The sequence below is a fragment of the Octopus sinensis genome, linkage group LG15 (assembly GCF_006345805.1).
Source record: "Octopus sinensis linkage group LG15, ASM634580v1, whole genome shotgun sequence".
NCBI lineage: Eukaryota > Metazoa > Mollusca > Cephalopoda > Octopoda > Octopodidae > Octopus > Octopus sinensis.
In genome coordinates, this window is record NC_043011.1 from 24760312 (window position 1) to 24774637 (window position 14326).

The 14326-nt window shown below is 33.3% G+C and overlaps 2 protein-coding genes across 5 annotated transcripts in view; one reads left to right on the forward strand and one right to left on the reverse strand.

Annotated features, from left to right (window-relative positions):
• The window catches only part of LOC115219744 (dihydropteridine reductase), a 29456-nt gene extending 18888 nt beyond the window's left edge, over positions 1 to 10568 (reverse strand). Inside the window, exon 1 of the mRNA XM_029789976.2 lies at positions 10417 to 10568. Coding sequence (XP_029645836.1) covers positions 10417 to 10503 — 87 coding nt within the window. The 5' untranslated portion in view covers positions 10504 to 10568. The remainder of the gene's footprint in view (positions 1 to 10416) is intronic.
• A 7-nt stretch (positions 10569 to 10575) lies between these two features.
• Positions 10576 to 14326, forward strand: part of LOC115219743 (E3 ubiquitin-protein ligase KCMF1) — a 59427-nt gene continuing 55676 nt past the window's right edge. For 2 of the 4 annotated variants that reach the window (XM_029789973.2, XM_029789972.2), the window contains exon 1: positions 10577 to 10984. In XM_029789973.2, coding sequence (XP_029645833.1) covers positions 10969 to 10984 — 16 coding nt within the window. In that variant the 5' untranslated portion in view covers positions 10577 to 10968. Of the gene's footprint in view, positions 10985 to 14326 lie in introns of all 4 variants that reach the window. The other 2 variants (XM_029789971.2, XM_029789974.2) reach the window with 2 other exon arrangements.

A 14326-nucleotide genomic window follows, 5' to 3' on the forward strand; every position in this document is an offset into this window, starting at 1 on the left:
CTAAAACCAATTGATGATATCTAGGTGTTGCTTAGCTCTGACCAACTGTGTTCAAGCCATAACCATTCCACATCTAAAAGAAAGAATTATATGATGTGCTACATTATCCAAAAAGCCATTTGCTTTTCAAAATAGAATAAGATCTGAGGGAGAATTTGGTTGCTATTTCTAGTGGGCTGAACACAAAAGCTTCCACATAAGCTCAACATTATGTATTCTCTGTCACAACTACCACCACCAAACACACACAAGTATTGATTTATCAGACTGGTTCAGTCAGACAATAGAATATGAGAACAGAAAGACAAAATAAAAGGAATCTGAATGATACATAAATGTCACCAGACTGTCACTACCATTCCCAGCCTTGTAGCATTATTGTAGCTTTGTTTCTTTACCATTCAGTCCCAGATTCTTGTACATTTTAACCCTTTAGCATTTAAACCTGTTATACCTAGCCCAAATATTCTACCTGTTTTATGGTCAGGACAGCCACATCTAGCCTTTCACATCTGCCCTACAGTGTCATTATAAGAGATAAACAGTCATATCATTGAAGTCTTGATGCTACAAGACAATATGAATAAATAAGCATTATGTTTGAGAGAGAAATCTGAATGCCAGAGAGTTAAAGGCTTCTGGCTCTCCACATCACAGAAACAAGTATCTGGAAAACAAATACTTTCAGCTTTGGTTGAAACTATAGCAATTTCACAATTCAAAATATATTAGATGATAGAACACCTATAGATGACGAGAGGATGGATCCGGAAAGAAGTCGACAATCCAGTTCCTGTCTGGTTTAACACTGTATTGCCTTCAGTTATCTACGGAGAACTTGGTATTTATGACCTCAACCACAAAAACTGATACATCATTTTAATGTCTACTTTTCCCTGCTTGCATGGGTCAGATGGAAATTGTTGAGATGGATTTTCTACAGCTGGATGCTTATGCCATTACCAACCCTCACCTGTTTCCAAAGTGAAGTAGTATTTCCCCATGACTAGTCATGTTTTCATGGAAGATTGGCAACAAAGGACACTGCTTGCATGACAGAGAAACTTGCTTAACACTACCATATTATGTCAAGACAAGGAGACTAACACACACTCAGAGGCCTCTTGCAATTTCCATTTACTAAATCCACTCACAAGACTTTGGTTAGTCCAGAGCTGTAGTAGAACACTTGCCCAAGATGCCACACACAGCCCAAAAAAACCAAATCACACACAGCCCAAAAAAACCAAATCACACACTTTGTGTGGAGTAAAGCTAATTGAACTGGTAACAAGCCTTGATAAGAAAGCAAAAAATTCTGTTATGTTCAACAACCAAGGACCAGATAGTGGTGTTAAAGTGGATAACAGATTAAGTTTGCCACAAAAGTAGGCCATGGTAGGATTTGATCTTAGAGCATGAAGAGCCAAAACAAATTACTGCAAGGCTGATGCTTTAATAACTCCACCAATTTACTGCTCCAGACTGGTACATTATTTAGTAAACCCAAAAGAACAAAAAGGTATGGTTGACTTTGGCAGAATTTGAAATCAGAACATAAGAAGCTGAAATAAATAGCGTCAAGCATTTTCATCCAATGGCTGCTTGGAATACTAGAAATATAGACCAAAAACTGACATTAATTTATTAAGTAGCATAAACCCTTTTAAAACAGGCAAGAATAAACATATATTATGATAACAGCTTTTCCCAAAAAATATCAGAATGCAGGGAAAATGGATGTCAATTTGGGTCAGCGTCTATTAAGATTTAAAGATTGCTTTTCTTATTTTTCTGTTTAATATGCATAAAAGTAGAAACAAATATATTAAGCTTCAAAATATTTTCTTGAATTAAAAAAAATTTTTTTCCTTTTTCTTCTCTTCTGGAAAATGTTATCTCATTTGTGAGAAACAAAATTTAAATGTCTAATAATGTCAAGGCTAGTAATCTGAAGAAAATGTAAAGATCAGACTTTTAAAATAAGCACAAGCATCATAGCATTTTATTTGTATATTTGTACGTTTGTAGTTTTTGAAGAAATTTGTTTATACAATTGTCTTCAGTACAGAATTACAACAACGCTCCAAGACACATCAAGCTAAGTAAAATCGTGACCATCCATACAAACAGGCATGTTTTTTTATGGCCATGCCCCCCACTCCCTATCCCAGCTGAAAGGTCTTTGTCTTGCAGGTGCTGGTGTCATGTAAGTGTGTCTGTGCCGTTAGCACATAAAAAGTACCCAGCACACACTGTAAAGTGGTTGGTGTTAGGAAGGGTATCCAGCTGTAGAAACCATGCCAACACAGACAACTGAGGACTGGACATCTCACTGGCTGACCAGCTCCTGTCAAACTGCCCAACCCATGCCAACAGAAAACATGTGTTAAATGACAATGATGATGAAGATGAATCCTTCACAACAAGAACCTACTAATTCCTGATATGGTTGCGCAAAGTGCTTGAAACAGTAGCTTCAAGATTTCAATGACATGATTGTTTCTTTTTATAATGAAATTGTAGGGAAAGTGTGAGAGGCCAGATCTCACCAGTTTGAACATAAAACAAGTAAAATATTTGGGTTGGATATGGGTGGTTTAAATTCTAAAGGGTTAATCAAAGCAATCAATCCCAATACTTATTTCCATTTAAGTCTGGTATTTACTTTATTGGTCTCTTTTGCTAAGCTGCAAAATGTAAACAAACCAACACCAGTTGTCGAGTAATACAAATGGAGAAACAGACACACACACATGAATACAACAGGATTCAACAGTTTCCATTTATCGCTCAAAAGGCATTGGTCAACCCAGGGATATAGTGGAATGCACCTGCCTAAGGTGCCATGCAATGGGACTGAACTTGAAACTGGTTTGATTGCAAAGCAGGTTTCTTAATGAAACAGTTATACCTGTGCCTATTAAAAAAAAATATATATAAACAATTCAGAATTGTTTTTAGTATCAAATGTAAAATTTATTTGATACATTGTTTGAACAGCTGGCAAATAGAAAAACACTCAACTGAGTGAGCACTTCTCTTGAATAAGTCCTTCAAATAAATATACAGACTGAACATACATTTAGCAACAGGTTTTCAAGCACTGATTGGAATAAGAGTGGCAAATTTCTATAGTAACACAGAAAGAACGCCTGCAAATGCACGAAGTCAATCTCCGCTGAGCTCCATCCTAATCCCATTTTCTCTTTAGGATTGAAAGTTTCCTTTCTAATCAGTACAGTGTGCATTGCTGGGTCTCTCTCCCCACCTCCCTCTCTCTTTCACACACATTTTATCAACTTCTGATGTACTCTAAGGCTTTGTAATGTTTCCCCACACACTTCCTTCTCTATACTGGTTTCAAATCTTGGCACAAGGTCAGCAATTTGGGGGGAGGGGGTAAGTCAGTTATGTCAACTCCTAGTACTTATTTTATCAACCCAAAAAGGATGAAAGGCAAAGTTGACCTCAATGGAATTTGAACTCAGAATGTAAAGACAGACAAAATGTCATTTAGCATTTTGCCCAACACACCGTTTCTTCCAGTTCACCACCTTACTACCTTCTCTATATTAACGACGAAACATTATTATAATACTTTATTATTACTTAAGACTTTTATGCAAATGAAGCCATCCTTACATCTCAACATTCCACACACAAAAGTATCATCCACAAACAACCTTTATCTATCATATCAGAAATACCCTAATTCCATGTTTAAAGAAGACCCTAAAAACATCCTTTATTGGTTACATAATCTCTTTCAACAGTATCAAGACACAAATACTATACTTATCATAAGAAAACAAGTCTAGTCCCTCCCTACACTAAAACAAAACAGAAAAGGCTTAAATTTGCTCCAAATGCCAGATTTCACAATCTGTTCCTTTGTAACAATCTTCTACATATATACAATGGGTCTCCAAGTGTCAATGATCTTTGATCAACTGGATTACCTGCCCATTGAATCAACAGACCAATAGCCAAGAATTCTACAGAGCCATCTAATCAAAGTATTCCATTCAAGGGGTTTTTTTTTAACAATATTCTACACAATATTATTTACATTTGTCAACTTCAACTTCCGCCACTTAAAAAATTATTTATTTACATTTGCTTTTTATTATAATCAAATACCAACATATATGGATGATTTGTGAACAGCAGTAACAAAGTGATCAGTATTTTATTTGAAATTTACATTGTAATGTTTCTTGTTCTAAATTTTTTGTTTGTTATTTAAATGTACTAATAATATGAATTTGTTTTTTTATCTTATTTCAGTTAGCTTTTTTAATCCTGGTACTTATTCTATTGGTCTTCTTTGTTGATCCACAAAGTTACAGAAATATAAACACACCAAATCTGTTTGTCAAGTAGTGGAGGGGGGGGGGCAGAACAATTAGACACACACAAGGCAGCTTTCATCTAAATATCAAATTTTCGCCGTCAGTAATTTTTTGATTAAAACAATCTGGACTTTTTAACAAGTATGGAAAGGAGAAATTTGTTAATTACCACTTAGTGAAAGAGGGTACTGTGCCACAATAGGCTGGCCAGCTCTCCCCAGACAGGTCCCTACTTGAGACACTCATCCCTCAGCCTTTAGCATTCAGATTACTCCAGTACATGTAATGCTTATTCATTCAAATTACTTTGAATTAATCATGCATTATCTCATTGCTTTCAGATTTCAAGGATGTGATTGCTTACTTTTAGAATGACACTGCAGGGTAGTTGTGAAAGGCCTGATCTGTTTAGGTCTGAACATAAAAAAAGGCAGAATATTTGGGCCTGATATGGCTGGTCTGAATGCTAGAGGGTTAAACCCTTTGCCAAACCAATCCCCCTCAAAATTCAGCCTTCTACTGCTTTTGTTTCCCAGCCAACCTTTCTCTGACACAGTGAACAAAGTTTTATAAGCAATGAATTTGAAAAAGATGAGTTTTAAAACATTTTGATAGAAAAGAATTTCCATTTCTTAGATGAGACTACTTTTCTTGTAAGATATAAATCTTTTCTCTGAATGTACATCCCATCAAACAAGAACAGCTGCATGCTTCTAAGAGCTTACAATTTATTTTTAAAACAAATGTTTACTTCTCATTTTCAGATCTACCCTTGACTTTGCCAACACACACATATTTTAGATATACTTGTTTCTTTGCCAATGTACAAACAGGTTTGCTCAACTAACAAAAAATGGCAACCAAATCTCCCTCAAATAACATCCTACCAAATAAAAAAAAAAAAAACGGGATACAGTGGATAATATAGCCTTATATACCCGTAAAAAGACGGGATGGTCACTGTTGGAATACCTTTCATCAAAGATTTCTTTGATTAGAGATGACCCAGGATAAAACATCTGCAGCAGTCCTTGCTAAGACAAACACATTTTATATTTGTGTCTTGCTAACTTGCAAACACAATAATATTCCAAAAATAATGCTATGTATATAAGTATGAGACGGGAGAAGCAATATCAATCAGCAAGAGTTAACCAGCTAAGAAAAAATTTTCTCACCCCAATGAGGACTTCTTCCTTTACCCACATCACTCATTCTAACTGTACTTTTCACCCCACATCGTTAAATATGGGATTATTATTATTATCCTTATTATTATTTCATACTTCTACTCCCCTATCAACCACTGTCTTCTCAAGCACCCCATCAACGCTCTACATGCTTCTGCTTCTGAACATGTAAAAGAATGAGATAAATTGAAAGATAACAGGAATTTAGCTCTATCTGAAACAAAACTAGGATATGGGGGCAAGGAATGGGAACGGTTGCAGAAGACTCGTGGGAATTATAGCCTTTGAAACAATCTGTGACAGAAAAAAAAAAAAAACTGAAGTGTTACTACATAGAATGGGGCGATCAAACATACTGCGCCAATAAAGCATTTACATGGGAAACTATTTCAGGGCCCTAACTTTCCCCAATTCATTGCTAAGTTTCAGAATTCCAGAGGCGAGTGAGGACCGACAACTACACAGCATGCTGATTGATTTCGAAATAATTCAGGGTACAGTCTAAAAAATAACTATTTGAGTAAAAGCAAATTTTACTCAATGAATTATATCTGTATAATTACTTGAATTACTGTTAATTAGCTTCATATAAACAATTATGTTTGGGAAGTTATCTTGCATATGTTTCACACCCATTTAAAGTTTTAATTCTATATGGAGCTCATATTTAGAATTTACTGTTGTTTAGCCCGAGGTTTGCCGTTACTTAAAACCATATTTCTCACAAGGACATGTCCTCCTGAAGGAGGGGCTGCGAGGATTGAAAAGGGAACAGGCAAATTGACAGTTTTACTAAAATCAAGGTAGTCTTGATTTTAGTCCATCACCATATTGGGGAAAGAAAAAAATAATTGTACAGATGTAAAATATGTTGTCTTCACATTAATAAAGTTGGGTCGGGACCCAAACAATTACCCTATTTTCTGGAGGAAGGGAGTTAGCTGATATTTGTCAGTTTGAGAACTATTTGAAAGGTGTTGCAGCCAAGACCACTACACCTTGATGACAGACCAAAATATCTTTCTTCAAGAAGAAAGAGTGTGACTTGAAGGAGAGTTAGTTATTTTTGAGCATGTCAAGCTCTCTCTCTCCACCCCCTTGACTCGCATGAATATGCATATTTAGATATAATGTGTCCCATTTCCAGCGATCAAAGTTCTTTAACCTTCAGCCTATGTAAAACGTCAGTGCTACCTAACAAAAGAAATGTTTAACATCTAATATAACTGTAAAATCTTTTAAATTATCAGTAAACTGCTTTAATAGCCATCATTTTCATTTTACACCTGCTTTTTTCATGTTGGCATGTGATAGAATTATATGCTAACAATTCTACCAGCTCATCTCCTGATCCCTGCTATGTAATAAGGCAATTAGTGATTTATCTCATAAAATTTACAATATTATCCCATACAATGTGCTAAATAAGGGAGTTTCTGGAAGAGTGTCATAACCTCAAATAAAAGATGTGAAACTTCAACTCCCTGCTCTTCAGCTGAGAGTAAAGAAGGAAGGACACAAGCACACTAATTGTACTTATCAAACTACACGCTCTGTAGACTAATTGTTGCCAGTAGAAACCAACACTAGATTCCATGTATTTCAGATTTTATTCTCACAAAAAAAAAAAAAAGAAAGTCTGATCTTTTTAATTTTAGTGATCTTAGCTTACGCTTATTTCATAAAAAAAAAAGTTTCAAGTCTTCATGAAAAGACTTGTGGTCTCTGGTTTTAGCTCTGGTATGTATACTGGAGTTAATTGGAAGTGATACATCCTGGGATAGGATGCTAGCCCATTGCAGGTAGTATTCCCCAGGTAGTTTGGTTCTTATTCTTAACTTAAAGAAACTCAAGTGCAAAAATGCATCCATAAAAGTGGTTCCTAATATGGAACTGAATCACAAATCTGAACCAATTACCTCTGTAAGCAGGGCTACATTATAATAAAAAGCTTCATATACTGAAGATGTTAAAGAGAGTCATCTCTTACTATAATTGTTTCTGTAATGGGATTTATACATTTTTGCATATTTCAATTACAATATTTGATGGTTTTATAAATTACAAATCCCATAAATATAAATAAAATTCATCATTAAATATAATTTTATAATAAATATAGCATTAACAAATTAGTATGCAAATACATAATAGAATATTATATTTATGAAAAATAATAACCAGAAGTCTTATAATGTAGTTAAAGGGCTCTGAATTTGTAACCATTAAATTTAACACAGCTGTCATTCTGTGAACACTAGTTATTTCTATGATAATCTAATTGGGTTAACACAATCTCCCATGTAATTTATTACATTATGCATCAATGAAATATAGATCCCATCCTATAGCCAATATTTCAATCATATAGTTGTATTTTTTTTTTCAAGTGGCTTCCAGTACCTTAATAGTGTATATAGCCACAGAGGCATATCAGGATATTAAAAGTGATGGCTTGAGTTTGAAAAGACAAAGTGATTATCAGAAAGTGTCAGTTAAATAAAAAGAAGCGCAAAAACGGAGAAATGCTGATGTATTTGAAGAAACAGTTAATGCTTAAAAGGCAGGGCTGAGTGAGAATGGGAATCCTTCAAAGAAGAGTCTTATCTGAAACTTTTTTTTATTTCCTTATCACATTAATATCTCAATTTCTTTTCTGTTTTCTTAACAATGCAGTGAAGTTTTGAACCTATTATCTAAGCTGAAAATATATTAACTAGGACCAAGAGATAAGGTGGTTTTTTCGTTTACGTTTTTACAAGTACCAAGCAAAAATGTACCTACTGCATAGGTCTGCTTGATCAGGGTCGACCTGGGATAGTAGACAAACACTACCCAATGCTTACATTAAACATGTAAATTTGCATAACTATACAACCCTTGAGAGAAAAAGGACCAGCGGAAAAGGAAAATATAGAATACTTAAACTGCAGAGAGAGGAAAAAATCTGCTGTGTCTTAGGGGCGTTTTTTTCTCTCTCATTCTCTCCACTTTTTTTTTTTAATACGGACTTTAATATTTTTTTGTCAATTGTATTTAAATTTAAAACCTCAAAATATTCCCAACTATTGTCAACGAACCTTGGGTTCCTCAAATTAATAAAATCTAGGTCTTCCAAAAATAAAATAGTAAAAAAAAAATTTTGTCTCTACCACCTCTTAATTATTAAAACCAACTTTTCATTCATATAATTCTTTAAAACTCAATTTTACAAACTATGGTACTTTCTCTGCTGCTCAACGCCTTCTCCCTTAGGACAACCATTACTCTTGTGTCACATCATATCGTTTGGAATAGCATCTCTATGAAGAACACTAAGTATAATGATGGAAAATTGGCTTGTATCGATTTCGAGAATATATACTGATAAACTGGTGTGTGTGTGAGCATTGTGCGTGCGTGCGTGTGTGAGAGAGCATGTGTGTGTGCGTGTGTGCGCGCATACACACACACATTCTCATTTAAGCCAGATAATTCGGAGAATAAGACATGAAAATCAAAAATCTAGTTCTCTATAGCAAGGATGAATATTAAAAAAAAACATCAATATATCCCAAATGCAATCAGCGTAAGAGAAAACTGAGCAGAGACACATATACTATTCCTGGAAGAGAGAGAGTGATCGATGGCACCATGAAATGGCAGGTGTTCCTGTCATGGTATTGTGTCGATCGATAACTGCTTTGAAAACGAAGATTAAAAATTAAAAACAAAAAAAAAAGTCTTGTACTGAAAAGAAAGATTAATGCAATTGGGGGAAAAAAAAACAGAATGGGAGAAGATTAAATTCTACTAGTGTAGAATGACAGAATAACAGCGTTGATTCTCCTCCAGTTTCTTCAGTTAATCAATAGGCCGGACTAATATATGAACAAATTCTTCGAGGAATAACTGAATATTTAGCAACCTATTTATAAGTAAATAGCTAGGGAGAAAATACCAAGGGACACCTGCTGTATGAAAACTTATAAATAATGTGGAAGTTTTAATTACATGTTTAGTGAAAGTTAATTCTGGCAGGGTGATTACGACTATCCTTTAAATTTCAGTGGGTTTGGTTTTTAAAAGTACGGTGTAAATCCTGGCGTGTTTCGGTCTTATTCGACCTCATCAGCGAAGCAGAGTCTAACTGTTTAAGCACATTTTTAACTTACTACAAAAGTATACAGGAATTTAGTGAATTACTACAGTGTGGGGTTATAAATTTAAAAAGGTGATAGGCCCCGATGACTGGGAATATATAACTAGGGTTTATTTGAAGATAATATTCCTTATATAAATATAAAAATAATTTAAAACTTTATTTTAAATCAATTGTTGTAACTAATAAAGATTTACAAAAATGAAAGTTAAATGTAATATAGACCCATAATTTTATGTACGAGTGTGCATATATACATATATATTTACACACACAAATCATAAGCGTCGGTTTGATTTTCTTTTTGTTTCTAGAAGTACAGGTAAATTCAGTTTCATTTTTATAAAAAAATGGATCATTCGGAAAAATCGTAATGTATTCAAGAGTACGAATGAGAGAAAAAGCATTGATTATAAGGAAAACGAAAACAGCGCAAAATAAGACGTAAAGTTAGAATAATAATGACGTCGGTACAAAATGCAATTAGATGCGACAATCAGATCATAAATACCCGATTTATCACAGCCACTATCAAAACAATGTAAATTTTACCAAAATATAGAATGAACAGATCTCGTAGAGTATTGTTTAATTTCCTTTCATTCATCAAACGAAATAGATGTAGAAAAGAATGAAGAAGATAATGTTAGTTTCAATAATCACAAATGTGAAGAAGGTACTATTGGGAAAGAGATACACTAAAAAGTATAAATATAATTGGGTGTCTTACAAAATTCTTGCTCTTGAAATAAGAAACACAAGTGGAGCCGAGCGCACCTTTGCCTCCGTAAACGAGAATACGACCTTGCACTGCCATGGTTTATGTTACAATGACACACGAGATGCTACAACCGGAAGTGACCTCCCAGTAAACAGCAGGAGTAGCAACCGCTAATGGAAGCGTCAGTATTACCAGTTGTCGTCACTAGGACAGATAATGATTTTTTTTTTCAAAGTAATTAGAAAAACACCAAATTAATTGAATTTTTTATGGAAATATTGCATAAAAAGATAAAATATGCTAAAAATTGCTAAAAAGCATTACTGAAAGAATCAGTGCTTCAAATCACACTGTTACCAAACAAGACGAGATATTCTCGTGACGTCACCATGGCCTCGACTTTTCCAAAATTCCTACTGGGAATTTTGAAGCAGACGTACCTGTAAAAAGAAGTCATAATTACAGCAGAAGACAGAACTTGCTATACATGAGTATAATCTTCCATATCAGTTCACGTTTTCGGAATATTTACTCGCCACTCTCGCGGTCCGTTCAGCTATAATGTCTCGCCATGAGGGTGAGTGCATCGTAAAATTTTCAAGATGGCTCCGTTCTGCTTTGAAGATGTTGTTTGATAATACAATGTGCGCAGTGCGCGTTCTACTCTCTCAGAGTAGAATGTCTTTTAAATACACTTCTATGTTAATCTGAATTATTTTTCCTTCTGTTTGGTGTCATATTTTAACGTATTTTAATCTGAAATTCTACTACATCCCGGAAGTAAAGGGTGAAAAAAAATTGTATACCATGTCTATGACCAGTTATAACTATCTAGTTCGGAAATGTATTTTCTCTAGCTTTCGTTGCTTAAATAAGATTCTTGTAGTTTGTCGATCGTTGAATGATAATCTAGACGACTAGTTGAAAGAGTTTGCTTTTAAAATTAGAATAGAATCAGTAATGTTCTGTTTTTAAAGCGTTTGGAAAGTATGTCCTAATGCCGCTTGTCCCCCTCATATATATATATGTATAGTATATATATATTAACTGTAGTTAAATGCATTTATGCTATCTATACACAATATTACGTACTTTATCAGCAAACTAGAGAGCTTTTAAAAGATTTATTTTTGCCTTATCCTTTTTAAAAGAAAAGAATTAACTTTACTAGAAATCATCATTGATTTCGTAAACATACATATTTCAAAATAGCGAAAGATCATTTCACATACTTAAAAAAAAAACGCCCATAAAATACTTGTATCGATAAGTATACTATGAATATATATATTTTACGTGTGTGAGTGTATATATGCTTAATATATAAATATATAATGCGTGTGTGTAAAAATTATCTATATAAAATTTACCTAGCTAATTGTATGTCCCAACATCTTATTTTTGTGTCGTTTCTTATGTCCCTGCATATTAAAATTTTACCCGCACCTAGATATATCGACCATGAAATCTCAAACTTGATATTTGCAAGTACATGTCTTTAACAGGGTCGATTTTTATCATATAATTTATTTTACAGTTTCTATTTAATGATGATTTTTTTTTCTTGTGCGGTTTATTTTCCAATAACCCAATAGATGATAAAAATGTGTGTTTAGACTTGTCTGATACAAGCTGGCCATTAGTTTGAATATATATATATATATATATATATATGTATGCGTTTTGAGGTACAAAATGAGAGAAAGAGTACTCGATGCATGTAGAGTTTTAAAGCTGATGATTCACTGAATATATATATATATATACTTATATTGCACATACACATACAGATGTATTAATGTTTGCGTGTGTACATAATGCGTCATACGCTTTCTTTCGGTTTAAAACTGTTTAAATAATATTATCGTCCTTTGAATGTTCGGTATAAATTGTGTATTCTTTTTGTTGCAGATATCCGAAAGCTAAGCTATAGCATAAAACGTAAAACAAGAGAACCATTTTTAAAAAAAATTTATTTGTAATATCCTCTTTCTAATATATTGTTAAAATTCTTCAGTTGTCCAAACACCTTCTGAGTTAGTCAGTGTCATTATACACTTTTGTGTTTATTGTTTACCATATGATCAACTAAGCAAAATTACTTTAGGAAGTAGCAATTGTAAAAGTCAGGATTTTTTGTTTGTTTTTCTTTTTAAATTTATTATTGTTGTTGTTATGACTGTGCATGTGACTAAAATAGACTGTTTGACTGAGTGTCGTTTATTTAGGTACTCTTAGTATAAATGAATTAAAGTGATATATCTGACATTAAAATATTGTTTCAAATACTGATTTGCTTTGGGAAAGTATTCTACCTATTTTTAGTATTGATGTGACGATCTGTTTTTGTCGTTTTACTAAGCAGTCAGGCCCTATTGTTTAGTTAATTATTCTATTTATATAAAACTATATGTTATGGTCACTTAACTAGGAATAGTTAATTCGGCACTTATTTTGTTACATAAGAAAATGTTTGAGAATTTAATCATCTAGATAACACCCACATACTGTACTATTTTCAGCTATGGTTGATATATGAATTACAATATAAACGGTTTTAGATTAAAATGTTTAGGAAAAGTCAGTAATGAAATGTAATACTGAATAGTGTTAAGGATTTCAAAATGATTAGTGTTTTTTTTTTTCTCCTTTTCACTTTCTTCCTATTCGTTTAATTTTGCTCTATAATCGTTAACATGTTAACACTTTACATACAGAAAGAGTTATTTGTGTAGAATCCAGAATAATAATCTCAAGTTGTTTCTTGTTATTCTCAATGTAATATTTTAAGCTAAAAAGACCGTATAATTTGTATAAATTAACATCGATGTTTAACATTCTGCTGGTGTCTGTTTAAACTGTCTTCCAGAATTTTCTTTTGTGCGTTGAACTGTTTTATTTTCTAAGTTATTGCGAAAAAATATGTAAACCTCACTAAATCAAATGTTGCATGAGAAAGTAAAAACTTCCACTCATTGAATTCATTCATTATGCAGCAGCATTTGTCCAGTTCATATTTGTCATTTTTTCTCTCGTCCTTCATGTTGTGATATAGTAGCTTGGTTTCGGATCTTTAGTATTCACTTAATTATTATAATTATTCGTCCCCTTTTTTTTTTTTTCTTGTTGCTTTGGGAGAGTTGTGTCTTGGGTAATAACCTCCGACATTGACTTTGTTTTTCCTCCTTCGATAAAATTTGAATCAGTAGTTTATACTAAGATCAGTTGAATTGACTTACCCACACTAGTACAAAGAATTGACCTTGTGCCAGCTCAATAAAATCGTTATACTCAATTTTTCGGAATTTTGTCGCCTCAATTTTCCGTGAACATGTCAGCTTAGTTCTTTGCGTCTTCAAAATACTGGTTGAAATAAATTAAAGATTACCTGTAAGCAATTTACATAGGCACGCAATCCAACTTACCAGATAACTGGATTTTAGCAAAGTTGGTTGAGCCACAGTATTATTATGACTTTCTCAGGGAAATCATGTTCTCAGCTCTCATTAAATATGCTAACTATATGTTTGCTAAGTTCTCAGCAGATTTAATTGAAATTCACCTTCAGAATGTTTAATATAAATAGCATTGATATATCACAGAAATTTTTAATTAAAACAAGGTATTGAGAGGATCATTTTTGAGAGTACATTAGATAAATGTAATGCTGAAATTAATGAAGCTATGAATATTGATTACACTCATTGGAATGGGATAAAATTCCAAAAGAGGTCTCTGAGTGGGTGGAAATAGTATTGCACAACTTGTTGCTCATATTGCTGTGTATCTACAAAACTGAAAGTGTCAGCTTTCCAAGTGCAGTTTAGATGAACTAATTGGATTTATCCCTTAGTTCATAATGAAATCAAAAGATTTTAAAGATTTATTTTAAAGCTCTTTACAAATTACATATTTTGTG